Genomic DNA, 21,755 nt, shown 5'->3' on the forward strand with positions numbered 1-21,755 from the left:
GCACGTACTAACGCATCCGCCATGTCTCGCTAGTAAGCGAGAGGTCATCCCATCTGACCCGGCCGTCGCAGCCAACACGCTAGGCCGGCGCCTAGAGCTGCGGCCGTGTCCTGTCTACGAACTGAAGAGGCGGACGTGTGGGCGGCTGTGGCGGGCGGCTGAGCGGGAGGGCTGCGCCACGCGGCGGTGGCGCGGCGGTGGCGCGGCGGTTGGGCTGCGGCGGTGGCGCGACGCCTTGCGGCGCTGCCACCGGGACGGCCACCGGCGACTGCACCGGCAGACGCCGCCGGGCAGACGCGCCGGGCGGTGCATAGACGGCGCGCGGTTGGCCGCCTCCCGCGAGCCGATGGATTGCCTCGTGGTCGATGGACCGACAGGCCTCGATGAACGGCCGGCGTAGATGGCCCGTGGGCGCCGCTGCACGGCCACGCGGCAGTGCACCGCCCGACCACGCACCGCCGGAGCCTGCAGCGGGTGTGGCTCACACGGCAATGCAGGGTGGCATGTGGCATGTGGCATGATGGCGGTGCCGCGGGCGGTGCGTCGCACACGCGACGCGAGCCACGCCGCCACGCCGCCACGGTGGCGCAGAGGAGAGGAAGCAATACTATACACCTAGAATACAATAGTGTACAAAGCGGGGGATCAGCGCTTGAGGTTGACGAGCTCGCGCTCAAAAAAGCTGAGGCGGGTGTCGGAGCGCTGGACGTGCTCCTCCAGCTCGCGGATCTTCTCCTCGAGCCCGCGGACGTACGTCCAGAGGCTCTCCTCGAGGCCGTGGTGTGGCGCAATGAACGCGCGCGGCTGGCCCGGCGCGGTCTGCGCCGCCAGGAACGCGTTCGCGGTCGGGCCCGTCAGCCCAGCGGCAGGCGACGCAGCTGTCCGTTAGCAGGCACGCGCGCGGGCGAACTCACCCTGCGGCGCCGCCGGCAGTCCCGGGGCGGAGCCCGGGACGCCGAGCGGCGTGAGCAGGCGCGAGGCGTCCGGGAACGAAAACGGCCTTGGCCGGGGAGACTTACCACCAGGCGACTCGTCGTCCGAGCCCTCGCCGTCGGCCTTGCCGGCGCAGCCGTTGGCGCCCTTCAGGTGGCGCGCGAGAGCGTCGCCGCGCGCGAACTTGCGTCCGCACTTGGAGCAGATGTACGGCTTCTCGCCGGTGTGCAGCTTCGAGTGGCGCTTGAGATCGTGCAGCCGGCGGAACTTGGAGTTGCACGTCGTGCACGTGTACGGCTTCTCCTGCGAGTGCGTGAGCAGGTGGCTCTTGAGGTTGTGGTGCCGCGTGAACGTCTGCGAGCAGTGCGGGCACGTGTGCTTGTTGGACCCGGCCGAGGGCGTCGCGTTCGAGCTGAGCGACGAGCCGAGCGGCGACAGGGCCTGGGGAGTGGCGGGAGCGACCGACGCCATGGCTAATGGCCGACCGAGGCGGATCAGAGCGCGTGCGTAGTGCGTCGAGGCGTCGAGGAACGCTTAGTGGTGCCGAGGCGTGCGAGGCGGCGGACTTGTGGATGGGGTGTGGATGTGCTGGTGGGAAAAGTGGCACAGCCGGCCTTTATTAAGGAATCTGGTGTGGCAGCGGCCGCGGCTGTGGTGGCACCAGCACAGCCCGGTGGCTCCTGTGGCGTGCACCGCCACCCGCCCCGCCCCGCCGCCCACGCCCATCCGCGCCCGCGCCCGGCCCGGAGACCGCGCCGCCCGCCCGGGTCCGTCTGCTCGCGCACGGCCGTGTGCCGGGCTCGCGGCGCCTGCGAACCGCGCCGTGGCCGGCGTGGCCGTCCGCGCCGGCGTGGCGGCAGCGATTGTGGCGGCCCGGAATCGCCGCCACACCCCCTACCCTCATGATGTTATATGCCGCAAGTCAAGCGCAATCGTCGGCACGCGCTAGCCACACGCGGCGCAGGCGGCGCAGTCTAGACCGCCACAGTGGCCGTGGTGGCGCCGGCGCACCGCCGACCGCGCGCGCCCGTCGCCGTTGCGCCTGCGGCCGCGACGCGCCCGCGCACTATCGGCGACTGCCAGAAGGCGAGGTCGCCGGGTGTGCGTCCCCGCCCCTGGTCAGCCGCGCCGATCGTGCGGCTAGAGTCGCCGGCGTGCCCGCGGCTGCGCCTCCGCCACCTGCGCCCTGGCCGCCACACCACCTATGAAAGCCACCGCGCGCCGGAGCCGCGGGACTCCGGCGCCGCGGCTCCGGTGCACCCGCCCGCGGCCGTGCCGGCCATAGGCGGGCCACGGCCGCGGCCATGGCCGTGACACCGCGCGGCTGGCTGTGCGGGCCTGCGCCCGCTGCGCCGCCGCACCCTGCAGCCGCCACAAATTGCCACAGCCACGCCTCGACCGCGCCCCGCAGCGCCTCGGCCGCGCCTCCGTAGCGCCCGGTAGCGCCTCGGCGCCCCGGCGCCTCGCTGCACCGCCAGAGGCGGCCATCGCCTCAGCCTGCCTGCGCCCCGGCCGCCCCGGCGTCAGCCAAGCCGTGCCGGCCGGGTCCGCCACCGCCGCGCCGCGGCCGGATCAGCGCGCAGGCAGATCGGGGCCTGCTGTCTGCGACCGGCCGCCCGTGCGCGCCACTGCAGCGTCGCCGCAGCGTCGATCCGGATTGCCGCCGTACGCACCGGCGTACCCGGCCAGCTCCGATCTGCGCCCGCCCAGCCTGTAGTTGCTCCACGCAGCGCCTCCGCACGGCCACAGCCACCTGCTGCGCGGTCCTAGCCCCCCTAGTCCCGGGCCGGCTCCCGCGGCTTCCGCCACACCAGCCCAGCTTTGCCATCATCGTACGCCTCCGTGCCGGCAAGCCGGCTGCTACACGTGCACGGCCACAGCGGCGCCGGCGCCCACGTCCGGACCGCGGCGTACGTGGCGCTCAGCTTCAGGGGTGCATGACTCGTGCAACACGCTGCACCAGACTAGTGCGTCGCGCGTCGGCATGACCTGGTCATGCTGGTCCCAGCGCAGCCTGCAGACGTCGGCGGAACGGTCGGGCGGTGGGGCGTCTGCGCCGCCGCCAGCTGGATCAGGCCTACACCGCGTGCACACACTGCCTGCGACCGCGAACCGGTCGCGCACCGCCGGCCGCCACGTTGACCCCGGACTGCACGGCGCTCTCGGGTAACACCAGCCGCGCGACTCGCGTACTGCAGCTCCGCTCGAGCCGTTCGGCCGGCCGCGCCGAAAGTAGTCACGAGGGCCCACGGCGGCGGCTCAAACACGGCACACGCGTTGAACATGGTCGGCGGCTGCAGCCGACCACCGCTTTCGGCGGCATTGCCGGAGCGCTTGCCTCCGCGACCGAAGCAGACCGTCGGAAGTCCGACCATGGCTGACCACGGCTCTGCGCGTATTTGCCAGCCTGTTTGTGGCGCTGGCATTCCGCCGGGCATTCCATTCCCAGGCAGCGCCACACGGCGCCGCCGTGTGGCTACGGCAGATCGACGCGTGCGCGTTGTCCGCAGCGACTGCGGCGGATCCGCCGCGCCCCGGTGCCGGCGACCGGCATGGCCAGTGTCTTCCAGACGACGACCAGGCGGCCGCCAACCGACCGCGTCAGCCCGCATACGCCCGCCTAGGGTTACACCGTGAAAGCAGTCACTCATGCAGTCAGCCGCGGTTACAGGGGCACGACACAGTCCTGAGGGACAAGTGTCGCAGCCCGGCTGAGCCGCACGATCGTAGCCGCACGCCCAGCACCAGAACACCAAGCCAGCGATTCCGGCAGCGGCGCGGCGCGGCGGGCGTCTAGGGCCAGCCGGGGCCACCGGCCACGCTGCAGTGGCCGTAGCGTGGCGGTAGCGCCGGCCAGCGGGCGCCAGCGGGCGGTGCGGCGGCCGCGGCCCGGAGCGGCAGCCGGCGCGCAAGCGGGGACGCGCCGCACGACACGCGGCGAGGTCACGTGCAGAGGATAACAAACAAAAGCCCAGGGCGCCACGGCCGCAGCGGCAGGCACAAGCCAGAATCCAGAGAAATGTCGGTGCACACGCCGCGGTCGCGGGCGGCGCCCAGCACGCCCGGCTCCGCGCGGACGCTGCGGCGGCCGGTGTCAGTGCTCGGCCCGCCGCCGGCGGTGGGGAGCGCGCTGCGGCGGACAGAGGACAGCAGCAGCAGCAGCAGCAGCCCCGGCGAGTCGTCCGAGATCTGCGTGTCGGTGCGGGTGCGGCCAGACGGCGCGGCCGGCCCGTGGACGGTGGACGACAGACACATCTCGGCGCGGGACGCGGGCGAGTTCGCGTTCGACAACGTGTTTGGGCCCGGTACAGACACGGCGGCAGTGTACGAGCGCGCGGCGGCGCACGTCGTGGCCGGTGTCATGGACGGCTTCCACGGTACGTGCGGGGACGCACGGTGCTGACGACAGGCACGATCTTTGCGTACGGCATGACGGGCACCGGCAAGACATACTCGATGCAGGGCGACGCGAGCTCGCCCGGCATCATCCCGCGGGCCATCGAGGCCGTGTTTGCGGGCGTGGGCCGGGCGCCGACATACGCGTCGTACGTGCTGCGCGCGTCGTACATCGAGATCTACAACGAGCGGCTGCACGACCTGCTGTGCCCGACGACGGCGTCGGACGAGATCAAGCTACGGGACGACCCCCAGCGGGGCATTGTGGCCGTCAATCTGCGCGAGGAGGTGGTGGCAAGCCCGGGCGAGCTGGCGGCGCTGATTGCGCGCGGCGATGCGGCGCGGCGGACCGAGGGGACCGAGTTCAACGCGCGGTCGTCGCGGTCACACGCGGTCGTGCAAATCGTGGTCGAGCGCACCGACCGGCGCGTGGGCGCGTGCCGGGTGTCGACGCTGAACCTGTGCGACCTGGCGGGCAGCGAGCGCGCGGCGGCGGATGCGGCCCGGCGCAAGGAGGGCGCGTACATCAACAAGTCGCTGCTGACGCTGGGCACGATCGTGTCGCGGCTGGCGGCGGTGCCGACGGCGCCCGGCGCGCCGGCCGCGCTCGCACACGTGCCGTACCGCGACTCGAAGCTGACGCGGCTGCTGCAACCGGCGCTGTCGGGCCGCAACCTGGTCTCGGTGCTGTGCACGATCAGCACGGCCGCGGCCGGCTTTTCGGAGACGCTCAACACGCTGCGCTTCGCCGCGCGCGCCAAGAACATCGCCATCTCGGCGCACCGCTCGGACACGACGTCGGTCGGTTCGGCGGACGACCAGCGGCTGATCGAGCAGCTCAAGCTCGAGCTCGACCGCCAGCGCGCCGAGAACGAGCTGCTGCGGGTCGAGATCGACGAGCAGCGCCAGCACGCGTACGCGCGCGCGGCCGCGGAGCGCGCGCGCCACGCCGCCGAGCTGCGCGAGCTCGAGCTCGCCAAGGACGCGTTCAAGGACAAGGTCGGCCAGCTGACGCGGCTCGTGCTGGCGTCGGGCGCGCCGCCGAGCCCAGTCACCGCCCGGCCGTTGTCGATCTACGCCCGCGCAGACACGTCGACCTCGTCCACGGCCTCGTCTGCCGGCGCCACGCCCGATCCGGACCCGCTGTCGCCGCCGTCGTCGCTCGCCAGCCCGGACACGCGCGACGCCGAGCTCGAACACTACAAGATGCAGGTAGCGCGGCTCGAGCGCCGCCTGCTCAAGAATCGCCGGACGACGGTGCTGATGCCGTCGCTGGACTCGTCCGAGGACGACTACACCGACGACGACCGGCTCACGCTGGACGAAGACCCGACCGTGACCGAGTTTGGCCGGGCCGTGCCCGCCGTGCCGCCGTCGCCTGAGCGCACGCGCTCGGTATCGACCGTGTCGTCGGCTTCGGGCTACGGGTCTGCACGCGCGCGGCTCGACCAGATCGTGGCCGAACAGCAGAGTGAGATCCAGGAGCTCCGGGAGTACCTTGAGGACAAGGACCGCATCATCAGCGCACTCAAGAAGATCAACCCACAACGGTAGGCTGTATTTTATCACCCGTGTACACTATGCCAAGTTGAATATCACCATGTACATGCGAGAGGCGTTGCCGTGGGAACGAACTGCCCCTGAGCGACACGTGACGTCTGTTCGGCGGTTAATTGCGCCTCGGCGCCATCAACTTTCAGAAAGTCCGAAATAGTGTAATGGCTAGCACGGTCCGCTCTCACCGGGCAAATCGGGGTTCAATTCCCCGTTTCGGAGTTATTTTTTATGTTCCGCAGGCCGCTGGACAAGCTACAGTGGTGTCCAGAGCCGCATGCCGGCGGCAAGAAGCCTGGCTGGGCCAAGGCCTTGGCCGCTGTGCGCACGCGTGCGCCGACTAGCTGGTTCAGAGACCGTATGCTTTGACGTCGGCCACTTTCGACGGAGCGCTGTCAATGCTCTTGTCGGAACCAGCTACGGCTGTGCTACGCTGACTTGCGCTCGCTACGCTGACTTGCGCTCGCTACGCTGACTGTGACTTCTGTGCCGGTTAGCTGCGTACTCGAGCCGCACCGTGTGCGGCTCATACTGCGGCGCTGACTTCCCGCCTGTAAAGCAGCAATCCCGGACGAGTCGCCCCTGAGCACACCAAGCGTTATGCTACCAAATGTCTATTCTGTTACCCACATCTAAACAACTGTGTGCTTCACGCGGGCCTCCTGAATGCGGCCAATCTCGCCCGAAATAATCGAGACCCACAACTCCTTCTCCATCCGCGACCGGGCCATAAATATCAGGCCGGTGCCCGCCGTGCCCAGGTTATCAATCTTGTAGTGGTGGCCGTCGCCGTCGGCGGGCATGCCCGACCGCTTGAGATCGCGCGCGTTAAAGTCGGTCGACTTGGACGCGCGCCAGATGACGAAGCAGCGCGCAAAGTCGTCGTCCGAGGCCGTGACGCCGTCCCGGAAGATCTTGGGCAGCGAGTAGTAAAGCGAGCCGGACGAGCCCGTGCCGGCCGAGGCCGAGGCCATCGAGAACGAGCTGTTGCGGTCGACCAGGTCGGCCTCAGTCAGGATGCCCGAGTACACGTAGCAGTCCTTGAGCGAGATGACGTCGCGGATCTTGTGGTAGATGCGTGGAACGGCCACACCGTTCGACGCGCGCGCCTGGGCCTCAAAGACGAGCAGGTAGCCGTGCGAGAGCACGATGAAGCTCTTGCGGAACGTGCTCTGCTTGCGCACCTTGAAGTAGAGCGGGCCCTTCATGGTGATGCTGCGGCAGAAGCCGAGGCCACAGACGTTGTAGATCTGCGGGTCGGCAATGCCGCGCAGCGCCTCCCACTTGGACGCGGTCTCGCGGATGCGCGACTCCATCTCCTCGTCGATGTGGAGCTGGGCCAGGTTGTCGGCCTTGAGCTCGGCCTGGGCGCGCGCGTCGGCGGCCGTGCGCGCGGCCCAGTACTTGCGCAGCGCCGACAGGCGCTCGATCCAGATGTCGCGCGTCGTGCGGTTGAACGCCTGCAGCCGGATGACGAGGCCGGTCTTGAGCACGAGCTCGAGCACGCGCTCGTCGTCGAACGCCGTGATGGCGCCGTCCTCGGCGTACGCGCTGGCGCTGCCGTCCGACGACGGCGTCAGGTTGTTGAAGTCGAGCGACGAGTCCGTGCCGATGTTGTAGTCGGCGCCGTCGGCGTCGCGCTCGACCGGCCGCACGTCGGCGACGTCGCACAGGTCGATGAAGCCGGCCGCAGTCAGCAGCTGGTAGATACGGCGGTACATCTCGGACGAGGCGATGTCGTCGAGCTGGCGGACCTTCTTGGGGTCGGTGATGTGCCCGTCCAGCCACTCGATCTGCGCGGCCGTGTCGACCGCGCCCGGCCGCGTCGACCGCAGCGGAAACGGCGTGAACTCGTGCACAAACGTGCCCGTGGGCGCGCCGGGCGAGAACGGCTTCTCGAACGGCGGCGGCGTGGCGTCGTGCGGTCGGCAGAACAGCAGCAGGTTGTCGTGGGTCATGAAGTAGAACTGCTTGTAGAACAGGCGGCCCATCTGGCGCTGCATGCCGTTGTAGTGCGTCAGCCGGATCAGAAAGCCCTCGACCGGCGGCGGCTCGTTCAGGGTGCCGCAGTCGGCCGGCGCGTCCGCCGGCGGCGGGCTGGCCGACGTCACCGGCGTCCGGTGGACGACCTGGGTCGGGTAGTGCACCTTCGGGCGCAGCTCGAGCTCGTGCGTCTTGCGTAGCGCCCACGTCGCGTACATCTGCTGCTCGGACATGCCGCTCAGCCACTCGATGCGGTCGTACCGCCGCCAGACGAGGCCCATGCGCTCGTGCTGCCGCCACGCGGCCACCGTCTCGCGGTACGCGGCGACCTTGCCGAGCACGTCCAGCGCCGTCGCGATGATGTACTCGGACAGGCTGATCTGCGCCACGGCCGACTTGGTCGGGTGCGTCACCAGCACCTGGTCTGAGTCCGCCAGGGCCGGCGCCGGCGCCGACTCGGGCTCGGGCTCGGCCAGAGTCTCCTCGCTGATGCTGGCCAACGCCGGCACGGTCGTCGGGTCGGGCGTGCGCGCGGCCGGCACCTTGTTCGGGTGCATCTGCGACCACGGGATGACGATCTTGAGCGACGCCTCCAGGTCGGGCACCTGCAGGATCAGGTCGCGCACGAGCTTGCCGCCGAGCACGTTGCGCAGGAAGCCGTACCAGGCCAGGCTCGTCGACGGCATGTGCGACCGCACGATGTAGATCGACATGGACGCCGCGTCCTTGGGCTGGTCCGGCGTCGGCATGTACAGCACGAGCGACTTGTCGAGCGACGAAAACAGGTTGACCCGGACGGCCTTGCGGTCGAGCCGGATCGCGAACGCGGCCTTGGTCGGCGGCGGCTCGGCCGTGACCGCCGGCACCGCCGTCGTCCGGTAGAACTGCAGCGACACCGGCGCGGCCACGTCGCCGGTGTAGCGCGCGACGACGAGGTATTCGCGGGCGCGCTCGACCACGGCCATGTGGACGTGGTCGGCCTCGTTGAAGTCGATGGGCAGGCTGCGGACGTCGGCGCGCTTGACGCTCACGAGCAGCTTGTCGATCTTGATTGCCTGGCCCTTGTGCGCGCGCGCCATGAACTCGGGCAGGTGCGCGTTCTCCGAGAGGAGCTCGGCGTGGTGCGAGTCGGCCGTGCTGGTAGCTGCGATCGACGAGGCCCGGCCGCGCCTGACCGACGGCGAGAAGTCGAACGCGATCTTGCGCAGCCGGTCGTTGATCGGGTCGTCCGCGTGGCTGTCGTGCTCGGTCTCGTCGTCCGACTCGGGCTCGGGGGGCATGCTGACGACGGACGGCGAGCGTGTGTGCGTGGTGCGCAGGGTGCTGTCGCGGTCGAGGATCGTCGACAGACTGTCGATGGCCGCGTTCTGCTCGACCGTGTGCACGACCGCACGCATGTCGCCGCCGCTGGCGTACGCAGCCACATCTACCACAACGGGCGCCGTGCTGGCCGACCGCGCCGGCCGGATCGTGGATGCCGTAGACTGCTCGGACGGCGAGCGCGAGCGGCCGCGCCGGCCGCGCTCGGACGGCTCGTACGTGCTGGAGCGCTCGCTGTCGGCAGTCGACGCAGCCGAGCCGCGGGCGGTCATGAACGTCTGTGTGGACGCGAAGCTGGACGGCGCAAACAGCGACGACTGAAACGCCGAGCGTGCACGCGACCGCGACCGCGAGGCCGCGCGGGCCATCGGATCGCGCTCGCGCGGCGTGGCCGGCGTGGCCGGTGTCATCGGCGTGCTGGCGGCCGTCCGCATGGCTGACGACCGCCGTGAGGGCGCCGTGCGGAACGAGTAATGCGAACCGGTATCGCGCGAGCTGGCGATGGACGCCGGCGCGGGCGTCGGCCGCGGAGTCGATGCCAGCGCGTCCGGATACACGGGTGACCACGCGGCCGGCGGCTCCTCGCCGTCGGGCCGCGCGAGCCGTGCCAGCCAGGCCTTTTGGTGGCTCCGTAGCCAGTCTGAGGGGATCGGGCCAACGAGCACGACCCGTGACGTTGTCTGCATGTGTTCTGGCGTTGAGTGCGCCAGCCGGTACTGCGTGTACGGCGCGGCGGCGACCGCGGCCGCGGCCGCGGTCCCGGCCTGGTCGCCGTGGTCTCGCGTCCTGGTCGGCGCTGGCGACATGGTTGCTGTGGTCGAGCGTCGCGGCGGGCGCCGAAAGACGACTCCGCACTCGGGCCGGGTAACCGACGTCACCACCACGTGACGCCGATCTCCACTGGCCCCTGGTTCCTGCGGTCCGCTGGCGACCACAGCGCCCACGGCCGGCGGCCATGGCAGGCGCCTGCCAGCTGTGCTTCTGGCCCAGCCGGGCCTGCCACCGCGACTGCCACCGTGTGGTCGCCTGCTCCGGGCTTCGCCGACCGCGCCGGTCTGCGGCCGGTGCCGGCGCACGCCCGCGCACGCCCACGCCAGCGAAGGTCTGCGTGGTCCACTAGGTCGTGGCCACCCACCGCCCAAGCCAAATCCGGAGTGCATTAGTGGTCGATCATGGTGATCCCTGCCCAAACGCAGTGCCACTAGACCGCTGGGACATTAGACCCAGTCCACTACCGTATTCCCCGCAGTGGTCTGCAGCCGTCAGTTCAGCCGTTGTTTGCAGCCTGCTGCAGCGTGGCGCGTGAGCCCAGCGCATTGTGTCGCGCACTGGGCCTGGCCACGGCTGGCCACGGCCGGATGCAGCCGGGGGCGGCCAGCTGGCCCAGATCAAGTCCAGACAGATCTCCAGCAGGCGCTGGTGCAACACGACGCACCCTTGCTTGTCATAGTCGTACCGGTCGTAGACGCAGCGCGGCCAGCGTGCGCGGTAGGTGGTGCCCGGTGTGCGCGCCAATTAGCAGTCACAGCAGCGGCAGCCTGGGCAGCCCCAACAGACGGCTGTCTGATGTTGCAGGGTTCTGGGAACCAGTCTGCTGGAAACGTGACACATACCACGCGGATCCATCGTTACGGCACGCGGGACTGCGGCCGGCGTGGGTGTGTTCCGAGTCGGTGGGCGCGTGGGGGCGACTGTGAGAGGCTCCCGGTGCTACAAGACAAGCACCGGGGGGCTGCTACAAATACTACGCGCGGCGGCCGCCATTGCCAGCGCCGTCCAGAGCAGATCGCGGGCGGCGCCGTAAGGACCGCCCCGACGGCTGCCAGTGCACTGGTGCGGCAGTCTGCGCCGACGCTCCTCTTTGAACCTTTCGGGAGCAAGTGGGCGGGCGCGACTAAAGATAGACGGTCACCGGTCGCGTTTGCTGAACGTGGCCATACTCCGGCGGCCCCCTCGCCAAAGGAGCGAGCGGCGCCGGCACCGGCAATGCCCGAAGTGCGCGGCAGCGGTCCCGAGCGCGTGAGCGCTGGCCAGTCCGTGCGGGCGAGCGCCTGCCAGTCCGAGCGCGTCCCCGAGTGCAAGAGCGCTTCATGATCGGCAGCGAGTCACAACGCGTCGCATGACGCGCGTAGTCCGGCACGCAAAGTTCGTGCGCGGTGGGACCGGCTAGTCGGCGACTACGTCACCGGCGCGGCAGCGTGTGATTAGCCATGCCGTCGCCGGCGGTCCATGGCTCAGATCTCGCCGGGCAGCCGAGGTGCGCAGCCGAGGACGGCTGCGGACGTCTGCCGGCGTTCCAGAACACGTCGGTTCGAGCGGCTCGACGCGACGTCTCGGGCGTAGCGGCGGCGCGGGCGGCAGCGCGTCGGTGCGCGGTCGCACAGCATGACGCATGTCGGCCGAACGCGGCATACGCGTCGGCCGAGCGATCGGGCGATTGCCGGATGGACCGGCGCGTGGCGCGCGCCAGCGCGTGGCCGGGCAACAGCCGCGTCTGGGCGCCCCTGGCGGCTGAGGCCGGGCTCGGCAGGCCGGAGCAGGGACGGGGCGCCCGGCGGCGCGCACGGCGGCGCGCACGGCGCAGGGGTGCCGGTGGCACGGGTCGCGCTAGACGAGTGCGGCAGGCCGGACGCGCGGGACCGCGCAGCTCGGGGGGTGGCGTGGCCCGGACGGGCGCTGGCGCCGCACAGGGTGCGGCTGAGGGGGTCTCGGTTATCAGATGGACGCGAAAATCGCGCGTGCGACGCGACGCGCGGGCGTACGCGCGCCGAGACGCGCGCGGACGCGGCGGGTGATGCGTCACGTGACGCGTACGGAGGCGGCGATGATTGGCCGAGCACGAGGCTGGCACGAGCCGGATTCTGACTAAGCCGGCGGTAGCGGCGGTGGCAACAGCGCAGATTCTTCGCTACGCTTCTTTTTCGCGACTGGCGTGCATTCCAAACCACGATTCGCGCGGGCCAGACAACGCCGGCGAACGAAAAGAGCCAGGGCCAGCCCCGGGGGTGTGACGCGACTGACACGCGTAACGCGGTTTACAGTTTGCTAAATCACGCGCGTGTTTCGTGTCCCGACACGCGTGGATTGGAGAACGGGCGCGGGCGGCTGACTATTTAAGGCGCCTGATATCCGTTGAGTGCTACACAAACGCAAAGCACACAATGTCTACTGAACTGACTCCTTCGAAGAAGGTGAGTGGCCGCGTCGGCGGCGCTGACGGCAGACCGCGGCCGCGCTGGCTGAGATGGACCTGAAGCCCAAGTCGCTTGCGGGCACGTTTGCCGGGATCAAGGCGGCAGACGACGACACGAAGGCCAAGGAGCGCGAGACGTTGCACGCCAAGGAGGCTGCGGAGCCGCTGCTGACGGAGAACAAGAACCGGTTCGTTCTGTTCCCGATCAAGTACCACGAGATCTGGCAGATGTACAAGAAGGCCGAGGCGTCGTTCTGGACGGCGGAGGAGATCGACCTGGGCAAGGACATGAACGACTGGGAGCACCGCCTGAACGACGAGGAGCGGTACTTCATCTCGCACGTGCTGGCGTTCTTCGCCGCGTCGGACGGCATTGTGAACGAGAACCTGGTCGAGCGCTTCTCGAACGAGGTGCAGATCCCGGAGGCGCGGTGCTTTTACGGCTTCCAGATCATGATTGAGAACATCCACTCGGAGACGTACTCGCTCCTGATCGACACGTACATCAAGGACCCCAGCGAGCGGCAGTACCTCTTTGACGCGATCGAGACGATCCCGTGCATCAAGAAGAAGGCCGACTGGGCGCTGCGCTGGATCGCAGACAAGGACTCGCTGTTTGGCGAGCGTCTGATCGCGTTCGCGGCCGTCGAGGGCATCTTCTTCTCGGGCTCGTTTGCGTCGATCTTCTGGCTGAAGAAGCGCGGCCTGATGCCGGGCCTGACGTTCTCGAACGAGCTCATCTCGCGCGACGAGGGCCTCCACACCGACTTTGCGTGCCTGCTCTTCAGCCACCTCCAGAACCGGCCGTCGAAGGCCGTCGTCGAGCGCGTCATCACCGAGGCCGTCACGATCGAGCAGGAGTTCCTGACCGAGTCGCTGCCGGTGGCGCTGCTGGGCATGAACGCCAAGCTCATGAAGCAGTACATTGAGTTCGTCGCCGACCGCCTGCTGGTCGCGCTGGGCAACCCGAAGATCTACAACGTCTCCAACCCGTTCGACTTCATGGAGAACATCTCGCTGGCGGGCAAGACCAACTTCTTCGAGAAGCGTGTGTCGGACTACCAGAAGGCGGGTGTCATCCACGGCAACTCGACCGCGGCCACGCCCGACGCGTCCTTCAAGTTTGACGAGGACTTTTAAACGTCGCGCGCAGGCCGCGCGGCGAGCCGAGCGGCACGGAACACGGGTTTGTCATGGGTTTGGTCGGTCTGTAAGTTTTTGTAATCTCCTAGATGTATTTTTAATAAATTGCTCAAAACAATGTGCAAGAAGCGAAGCGATAGCGGGCCGGGCCGCCGGATGGCAGAACGGAAGAGGAGAGAACAGACAAAAACGGCGCCGGGTCCGGGTCCGAGCGCGGCCGGCGGGCTGGGCGCGTGGGGGCGCGCGCCGCAGGGGGCGCGGCGCCGCGTGGCGCGGCAGGCTGTGGCGCGCCCGGACGCCGCACGAGCCGCACAGACCGCCGCCTCAGCGCCACGCGGCGGCGCCACGGCGCGGCGCCGCCTGACAAAAAAATGGAGAGCCCGTCCCGGCAATCTAGCTGCTGACGACGATCGGCTCGTCCGTGGCCGGCGAGGCCGCGGGCGCCGGGCCGGCCCCGGCCTCGGCGGGCTCGGGCGGCTCGAGGGCGCCCAGCGGCGAGCCCAGCGGCGAGCTCAGCGGCGTGCCCAGCGGCGTGCCCGCCACAGGGATCATGCTCGGCGCCGCCAGGCCCAGCGGCACCGAGAGCAGCCCCGGCGCGGCCGCGGCCGCGGCCGGGTGGAAGAGCGCGATCAGGCGCTTGCCGACGCCCGGCTCGAGCTCCGTGCCGTCCCGCGCGATCTTGATGTCGCGGTTGGCGTTCCAGGGGTTCTTGAGGCCGCGCGTGCGGTAGAACGGGACCTTGGTCGTCGACAGCCACTGGATGCGGAACGGGGTGCCCCAGGACGCGGCCGGCGGCGACGGCGGCGCGGCGTCGGGCGCCAGCACCGGCGACGGCGGCTCGGACGGCAGAACCTCCCAGAAGATGGTGCCGCGGGTGGAGTCGTCGACGATGCGGCCGGCGGGCACGAGCGCGGTGGCCTCGGTCGGCCGCGAGTCCGCGTCGTCAGGCTCGGGCGCGGGCGCGGGCGCGCCGGCCGGCGGGCGGTCGTCGGGCGGGGCCGCAGCGATGCCGGACTCCATGCGCGCGTACCCAAAGTACTCGCCGGACTTGTTGGCCGAGAAGATCAGGTAGACGTTGTCGGCGGCGCGGAAGGCGGCGTCGAGCGCGGCCTCGTTGTGGGTCTGCGTGGCCCACGAGCCCGTGTCGACCGAGAGCTCGAGGTCCTCGGTCGTGAGCGACTTGATGATGAAGAACTTGTCCGGGACGGGCGCGGCCGAGGGCGCCGACGAGGCCGCGGTCGTGTCCGGCGAGCAGTCGGACGGCGACGGCGAGCGCGCGGTGCCGCGCGAGTCGTCGGGGTCGTCGTCGTCGCGGTGCTGCTCGGCGCGCTCGGCGGACGAGCCGCGCTGGAGCCGCGCGACGAGCTTGGTGCCGTTGAGCACGCCGCCGCCGGCGCGGAACTGGTCGAGCGCGGCGCGCACGGCGGCCTCGGACGAGTAGTTGACAAACGCGCAGTTGCTCTTGCTGATCAGGAACACGCTCTCGATCTCGGGCGCGGCAAACATGTCGCGCAGGTGCAGGACGGTCGTCGACGGCGGCAGGTTGCCGACCCAGAGCGCGTAGCCGGACTGCTTGGGCTTGCGCGGCGGGCCGCGCGGGACGAGCCCGCCGGGCGGCGGCGGCGGCGCCTGGTCGTCCTCCGGCCGCGGCCGGAACGGCGGCTGGGGCATGGCGCCCGGCCCGACGACGACGGGCATGCTCGGATAGCCGTTCGCGTAGCCGTAGGGCCGGAAGTCGTCGTACTGCGGCACGGACGGCCGGCGCGGGTACCGGAAGTGGCGGCCGCGCGACGGCTGCGGGATCAGCGGCTGGCCGGCCATCGGCTGGAACGGGTACGGGAAGAGCTGCTGACCCATGGCGCCCATGCTCATGGTACCCATGGAGCCCAGGCCCATGGCTCCCATGGTACCCATGGCGCCCATGGCACCCATGGCGCCCATGGCGCCCATACCCGGCACGCCCATGGCACCCACGCCGCCAGCGAGCCCGGCGTTCTGCGCCGCCGGCGACAGCGGCGGCCCGCCCGCGCCGCCGCCGCCGTACGGGAATATCGGGTACGGCAGGTAGGGCATGTATGATCCGCCCGGCAGCATCTGCGCTGGCGGGCCGGCCGGCACCGGCCCCGGCGACGGCGGCCGCGACGGCCGCGCGGGCCGCCGGGCCTGCGGAGCGGCCACGGTCGGCGTCGGCGCCGGGTTGGTGCTGGTGCCGGCCGTGGGCCCGTTGGCGGGCGACGTCCGGCGGGCGGCGCGCCGCCGCCCGGACGGCGGCGGGCTGGGGGCGACTGCGGGCACGGCCACGGCCGGCGGGGGCGCGGAGGCGCCGGCGGAGGTCGGGGCTGGCGGGCGGCCGGTGTCTGGCAGCGCGGACACCGGGACGGAGGGCGCGGGGGCTGGGTCGGATCGCGCGGCGGACACGGCGGCGGGCGGTTGCGCGGCGGAGCGCAGGCAGGCGCAGGCGGAGCGCAGGCGGAGCGCAGGCGGAGCGCAGGCGGAGGGCGCGGCGGAGCGCAGACAGCGGCCGGACGGTGAGGGTGCGCGGGAAGGACTGGGAGCTCGCGGCCGCCAAAGTAGGGATGACACGATAACGCCTGCAGACGCCGGCCGCGCTGCCTGCCCGCCCGGCGGCGGGACGCGCGCGGCGCCCGGCCCGGCGGCGGGCTGCGCCGCCTGCGCGGCCGCCCGGGCCGCGGCCGGCCGCGGGCGCCGCGCGCGGTGCGGCTCGCGCGCCGGCCAGACCGCGGGCGCACCGCCACACCAGCCGCACGCGGGGTTCCAGGTGCCGGGTCCGACCGCGGGTCCGACCGCGGGTCGCACCGCGCCAGCGCACCGGCGAGCCGCCGCCGTGGCTTATCGTCGCGCCCGCACCCGCAACGGCCGGGTACTATCGGCGCACGGTCGGCCCCCCTGCGTTCGTCTCGCGCTACGCCGCCGCTTGCCGCGCCCGGCTAGCGCTGCCCGTCACCGCGGGTCGCCCAGACCGGGCGGCGCGCCGCCGGTCTGCGCCCGCCTGCACGTGCAGCCCTGCGTGGCGCGGCCGGGCGGTGCGCTGGCCGTCGCGCCGGCTGCCGCCCGCGCGAGCCCGCACGAGACCAGCGCGCCCGTCCGCCGCGGTTCTGGCGGTGCTGGCACTAGCTTTCATTTGCGCCTAGCTCCGCGCTGCCGACGTCCCGGCCGCGCCAGACCGGACGGCCCCGCGCTAGCGCATGACGCCGCGTACGCAGCCACAAGTCGCCTCAGCCGCACTGCCACGGCGACGTGCGGACGCAAGAGCCGTCGGTTATGCCGGCGGCGTACGCCCTCTCCGCCCGTGCGCCAAGCCGCGCGCCCGCCGCGACTCGCGGCGGCGGAAGCAGGTACCGCGGCGGGCGGGCCGGGCGGGTGGTGGGCGAGGCCGGTGAGCCGCACGGGATGCGGCGCGCGCCGCACGCCGTGCGGCGCCGCCGCGCGCCGTGCGGCGTCCGGGTAAGGGCACATAAAAATCTTCGCCGCACCGCGCCGTCCACCACCAAGATGTCTGCCGATCCGTCGTCGTTTATCCTGAGCATCACGGGCGCCCGCGTCTCGATCAAGCTCAACTCGGGCATCGAGTACCGCGGCGACCTGCAGTCGGTCGATGGCTACATGAACATCGCCCTGGAGCAGACCGAGGAGTACGTCAACGGCGAGAAGAAGAACTCGTACGGCGACGTCTTCATCCGCGGCAACAACGGTAAGTGCGCGGGCGGCGGCGCTGACGGCAGTGCTGTACATCTCGGCGGTGGAGTGACGACGCTGTGCGATGGCGATGCGGCAGATTGTACAATAAAGCATTTCCAGTAGATGGCGCGCGGCTCTGCCGCGCCGGTCCCTGTAGACAGGCGCCGCGGCGCGGCCGCCGCGCGGCCGCTGCCGCGCGCGCGGCGGCGCGCGCGGCAGCGGGCGGGCGGCGGGCGGGCGGCCGTCGCGCCGCACGGCGTGCGGCTCATCCGCCGTGCGGCTCGGACCGTAACCTAACCTCCGCACGTCGCCCAACCACCCGCCATCGGACCCGCCCATCAGGCCGCGCCCAAGCCCCGGAGTCTGCCCCCCCCCTCTCTGGCGCCCGCGCGGACCTGCGCCATGAAGCTCTACTGCCGCGACACCCGCGGCGCCCCCCGCGCCCTCATGCTGCTCTCGGACACGCACGGGCTGATCTTCCAGTCCGTGCCGGCCGACGGCGAGGAGCGGGCGCCGCCGCGCTGCATCGTCGACTTCTCGCCGCGCGACGCCATCGACGTGGCCGCGTTCCGGCCGCTGACCAGCTACCCCGTGCACGGCTGCGCCGGGCTCGTCGCGATCGAGGCCGACATCTTCCTCTGTTTGATCACCGGCTCGTCGCGCGTCGCCGCGCCGATCCCCAACGAGGAGAGCGTGTACCGCATCCACGCCGTCGAGTTCTTCTGTCTCACCCGCGCCGACTGGGACTTTGTGCTGCTGGACGCCGCCGGCCACCCGGTGTACGGCGGCAGCGAGAGCGCCTCGCCGGGCATGCTGGCCGCCAGCGACCTCTACGACTCGTCCGCGGCGTACCTGCGGGCCAACGCGCCCGGCGCGGCCAGCGCGGCCGGCCAGCAGGTGGTCGAGCACCCCTGCCTGGTGCTGCGCAAGCTGCTCACCGACGGCTCGTTCTACTACTCGAACGACTTCGACCTGACGAGCCGCATGCAGACGCGCTCGTCCGACCCCACGTTCGACATCGACGGCTTCGACGACACGTTCATGTGGAACTCGTACATGATCGCCGAGCTCGTGACGTACCGGTCGCACCTGCAGCCGGAGGAGAAGCTCGAGCTGGACCGGGCCAAGTTCCTGACGTCGGTCATCCGCGGCTTCGCCGAGACCGTCAAGACCAAGATCGACGCGCTGCCGGTGCACCTCACGGTGATCTCGCGGCAGGGCTGCCGGCGCGCGGGCACGCGCTACAACGCGCGCGGCGTGGACGACGAGGGCAACGTGGCCAACTTTGTCGAGACCGAGACGATCCTGTACTCGACCGAGTTCTGCTTCTCGTACACCCAGATCCGCGGCTCGGTGCCCGTGTTCTGGGAACAGGACGTGCAGCTGCTGTCGGCCAAGGTCAACATCACGCGGTCGTTCGAGGCCACCCAGCCGGCGTTCACGGCGCACTTTGACCCGCTGGTGGCCAAGTACGGCCCGGTGCACATCGTGAACCTGCTGTCGACCAAGTCCGGCGAGATCGACCTGACCCACCGGTACCACCAGCACATCAAGGCTGCGGCGTCGCGGCCGCTGGCCGGGCAGCTGCGCGAGACGCAGTTCGACTTCCACGTCGAGACCGCCAAGGCCGGCTACGCGGCGGCCAACCGCATCCTGCGCTTCATCGAGGACGACGCCGAGGAGTTCGGCTTCTTCCTGTTCGACGCGCGCACCAAGACGGTCGTGCTGCAGCAGACGGGCGTGTTCCGGACGAACTGCCTGGACTGCCTCGACCGCACCAACCTGATCCAGCAGATCGTGTCGCGGCTGGCGATCGAGCACTTCCTCATGCAGCAGCAGCTCCAGCACCAGACCCACCAGGCCGACGCCGGCGGCGCGCAGGCCGCCGGCGGCGGCCCGACCAGCGTGGACCCCCTCGTCGTGTTCGAGTACAACGACAACTTCGACCGGCGCACCGAGGTGCGCGCGCCGCGGCCGGCCAACCCGGCCGCGTCGTCGCTCGGCCGCACGGACGAGTTCGGCGGCGCGCTGCGCCCGTCGTCCGACATCTGGCTGCGCCACTCGGTGCTCTGGGCCGACAACGGCGACCAGCTCAGCAAGATCTACGCCGGCACCGGCGCGCTCAAGACGTCCTTCACGCGGTCCGGCAAGATGTCGCTCGCCGGCGCCATCGCCGACGCCACCAAGTCCGTCGGCCGCATGTACATCAACAACTTCATCGACAAGGGCCGCCAGAACACGATGGACATGCTCCTCGGCCGGCTCGAGGGCCAGCTCCCGGTCATGCTCTACGACCCCATCAACGACTACGTGACGTCCGAGCTGCGCCGCCGCCAGGCCGAGTACACGTCCGAGCGCGAGATCTCGCTCTTTGTGGGCACGTTCAACCTCAACGGCTACCTCTACGACGGCGACCTCTCGCCGTGGCTCTTCCCCGCCGGCGGCGGCGCCGTCGGCGACGACCCCGACCTCGTCGTCGTCGGCTTCCAGGAGATCGTCCAGCTCACGCCCGGCCAGATCCTCTCGGCGGACCCCGCCAAGCGCCAGTTCTGGGAGCACCAGGTCTCGCGCTGCCTCAACGCGCGCGGCAAGGAGTACGTCCTGCTGCGGTCCGGCCAGCTCGTCGGCACCGCCCTGCTCATGTACGTCAAGGCCACCGAGGTCCGCCACGTGCGCAACATCAACGGCACCATGAAGAAGACCGGCCTCGGCGGCATGGCCGGCAACAAGGGCGGCGTCGCCTTCTCGTGCGACTACGCGTCCACCAAGCTGTGCTTCATCACCTCGCACTTCGCCGCCGGCCTGTCCAACGTCGAGGACCGCAACCACGACTACCGCACGATCGCCAACGGCATCCGCTTCCCGCGCGGCAAGACGCTCAAGGACCACGACACCGTCGTCTGGCTCGGCGACTTCAACTACCGCATCGACATGCCCAACGACCTCGTGCGCAAGCGCGTCGAGCTGGGCGAGCTCGACGACCTGTACGCGCACGACCAGCTCAACAACCAGATGCTCCAGGGCCAGGTCTTCCCGTACTTCACCGAGGCCGAGATCACCTTCAGCCCGACGTACAAGTACGACTCGGGCACCGAGACCTTCGACACGTCCGATAAGGCCCGCATCCCGGCCTGGACCGACCGCATCCTGACCCGCGGCGCCAACATCAAGCAGACGGCCTACGGCTCGGCCCCGCTCATCTTCTCGGACCACCGCCCGGTCTACGGCCGGTTCCGGCTGACGGTCTACACCGTCAACCAGGAGGTGCGCGACGCGCTCGCGCACGAGCTGTACGCCAAGCGGCGCAGCCAGCAGCAGTACCTGACGGCGGTGCCGGTCGCGGCCGGCGCGGACGAGCTTGCGGGGCCGGCCGGCCTGCCGGCGCCGTCGACCGACAAGCAGAAGTGGTGGATCCAGCCGGGGACGACGACGGCCAAGGTCACCCTGGCGCCGCGCCCGGGCATGGCCCTGAACCCGCACCGCAAGCCCAACCCGTTCCAGCCGGGCGCCGGGCCGGACTTTGTCGCCGACGCGGACCTGCTGGGCCTGGGCGACCCTGCGCCGCCGCCGCCGCCGCCGCGGCCCCGCAAGGCCTCGCAGCCGCCGCCGCTGGTCCCGCGCAAGCCGCAGGCGATGCACTCGCCGCCGGCGAGCGCGGGCTCTGCCGTGAGCGCGGGCTCTGTTGCGAGCGCCGTGTCGCTGCTGGACGCGCCCGTCCGCCGCGCCGCGAGCACCCGCGCGGCCTCTGCCGCCACTCCGCCGCTGCCGGAGCGCGCCAGCACCCTGGGCCCGGACCGCCGCATCGCCAGCGCGGCCGCCGGCCAGACGCTCGAGCCGGCCCGCCGCTCGCCGGCGGGCCTGCCGGGCGCCCGCCCGCTGCCGCACCTCGACACGTCCGCCGCCACGTCCGAGCAGGCCGCCAGGGCCATGGCCGCGGCCGCCGGCCGCCCGCTGGGCGACGTGCCCATGACCACCTTCTCGTCGCGGCCGACCACGTCGTCCTCGGCCTCGTCCTCGGCCTCGCTCGACAGCTTCTCGTACAAGCCGATGGCCCGGCCCGCGCAGCCGCCGCGGCCCGCGGGCCCGGACTTTCCGGCCACGTCTCTGCCCAAGATCGGCGGCCCGGACGACGTGCTCTCGCGCCCGCTGTCCAAGCAGCCAAAGACGTTCCAGTTCACGCCGGCGGCGACGCCCCCGCCTCTGCCGGCCCGCAAGCCGACCCTGGACCGCGACTCGCCGTCGCCGTCCGGCATCCGCCCGGGCGGCGCCGGCCTGCTGGACGGCGACGAGGACGACGGGCACGAGGCGATCAACCGGACCTGGAAGAGCCTTGTCTAGCCCTGTATATACGCGCAGACGTCAATGAATTTTGGATTTACGGCCGGAGGGCTGCGCGGCGGCTATATGCGTGAGCCGCACGCCGTGCGGCGTCCACATGCAGCCGCAGCCTGCCCGCAGGGCACCACCCTCGACGGAGTCGCCGCCGGAGGCTCGTGCACTGCTGCGCCTCTGGTAGTGATGCTTCTGCGCCTTC

The 21,755-nt window shown here is 71.0% G+C and overlaps 7 protein-coding genes and 1 non-coding gene across 8 annotated transcripts; 5 read left to right on the top strand and 3 right to left on the bottom strand.

Moving 5' to 3' along the window:
• Window positions 1-588: 588 nt before the first annotated feature.
• V1510DRAFT_377461 (uncharacterized protein) lies at window positions 589-1,592 on the bottom strand. Its single transcript, XM_066931584.1, has 2 exons — window positions 915-1,592; window positions 589-878 (listed from the first exon to the last, which is right to left on the bottom strand). The coding sequence occupies exons 1-2, from the start codon at window positions 1,402-1,404 to the stop codon at window positions 646-648; spliced, it is 723 nt and encodes a 240-aa protein (XP_066789446.1). The 5' UTR covers window positions 1,405-1,592; the 3' UTR covers window positions 589-645.
• A 2,344-nt stretch (window positions 1,593-3,936) lies between these two features.
• Window positions 3,937-5,941, top strand: V1510DRAFT_377462 (P-loop containing nucleoside triphosphate hydrolase protein). The gene is made up of 2 exons (XM_066931585.1): window positions 3,937-4,310; window positions 4,343-5,941. Exons 1-2 carry the CDS (start codon window positions 3,953-3,955, stop codon window positions 5,881-5,883), a joined length of 1,899 nt encoding a protein of 632 aa, XP_066789447.1. The 5' UTR covers window positions 3,937-3,952; the 3' UTR covers window positions 5,884-5,941.
• Window positions 5,942-6,033: 92 nt separating this feature from the next.
• On the top strand, window positions 6,034-6,105 carry V1510DRAFT_t114. The gene has a single exon. It is a non-coding gene; the product is annotated as a tRNA-Glu (tRNA).
• A 266-nt stretch (window positions 6,106-6,371) lies between these two features.
• On the bottom strand, window positions 6,372-10,650 carry V1510DRAFT_119477 (Pleckstrin homology domain-containing protein). Its single transcript, XM_066930262.1, has 2 exons — window positions 10,643-10,650; window positions 6,372-10,439 (listed from the first exon to the last, which is right to left on the bottom strand). Exon 2 carries the CDS (start codon window positions 10,344-10,346, stop codon window positions 6,516-6,518), a length of 3,831 nt encoding a protein of 1,276 aa, XP_066789448.1. The 5' UTR covers window positions 10,347-10,439; window positions 10,643-10,650; the 3' UTR covers window positions 6,372-6,515.
• A 1,674-nt stretch (window positions 10,651-12,324) lies between these two features.
• V1510DRAFT_393657 (ribonucleotide reductase) lies at window positions 12,325-13,640 on the top strand. The gene is made up of 2 exons (XM_066931829.1): window positions 12,325-12,377; window positions 12,410-13,640. The coding sequence occupies exons 1-2, from the start codon at window positions 12,348-12,350 to the stop codon at window positions 13,517-13,519; spliced, it is 1,140 nt and encodes a 379-aa protein (XP_066789449.1). The 5' UTR covers window positions 12,325-12,347; the 3' UTR covers window positions 13,520-13,640.
• A 275-nt stretch (window positions 13,641-13,915) lies between these two features.
• On the bottom strand, window positions 13,916-15,193 carry V1510DRAFT_364123 (YT521-B-like domain-containing protein; the record flags this gene model as incomplete). The annotated part of the gene is made up of 1 exon (XM_066931174.1): window positions 13,916-15,193. The coding sequence occupies one exon, from the start codon at window positions 15,191-15,193 to the stop codon at window positions 13,916-13,918; it is 1,278 nt and encodes a 425-aa protein (XP_066789450.1).
• A 1,842-nt stretch (window positions 15,194-17,035) lies between these two features.
• Window positions 17,036-17,291, top strand: V1510DRAFT_402796 (U6 snRNA-associated Sm-like protein LSm6; the record flags this gene model as incomplete). Its single annotated transcript, XM_066932120.1, has 2 exons — window positions 17,036-17,234; window positions 17,266-17,291. 2 exons carry the CDS (start codon window positions 17,036-17,038, stop codon window positions 17,289-17,291), a joined length of 225 nt encoding a protein of 74 aa, XP_066789451.1.
• A 329-nt stretch (window positions 17,292-17,620) lies between these two features.
• V1510DRAFT_349837 (SacI homology domain-containing protein) lies at window positions 17,621-20,749 on the top strand (the record flags this gene model as incomplete). The annotated part of the gene is made up of 2 exons (XM_066930854.1): window positions 17,621-19,126; window positions 19,238-20,749. Coding segments are annotated over 2 exons (3,018 nt in total), but the record flags the coding sequence as incomplete, so codon positions are not given.
• Window positions 20,750-21,755: the final 1,006 nt, after the last annotated feature.

The sequence above is a fragment of the Dipodascopsis tothii genome (assembly GCF_038497935.1).
Source record: "Dipodascopsis tothii strain CBS 759.85 unplaced genomic scaffold V1510scaffold_12, whole genome shotgun sequence".
NCBI lineage: Eukaryota > Fungi > Ascomycota > Lipomycetes > Lipomycetales > Lipomycetaceae > Neoaidaea > Neoaidaea tothii.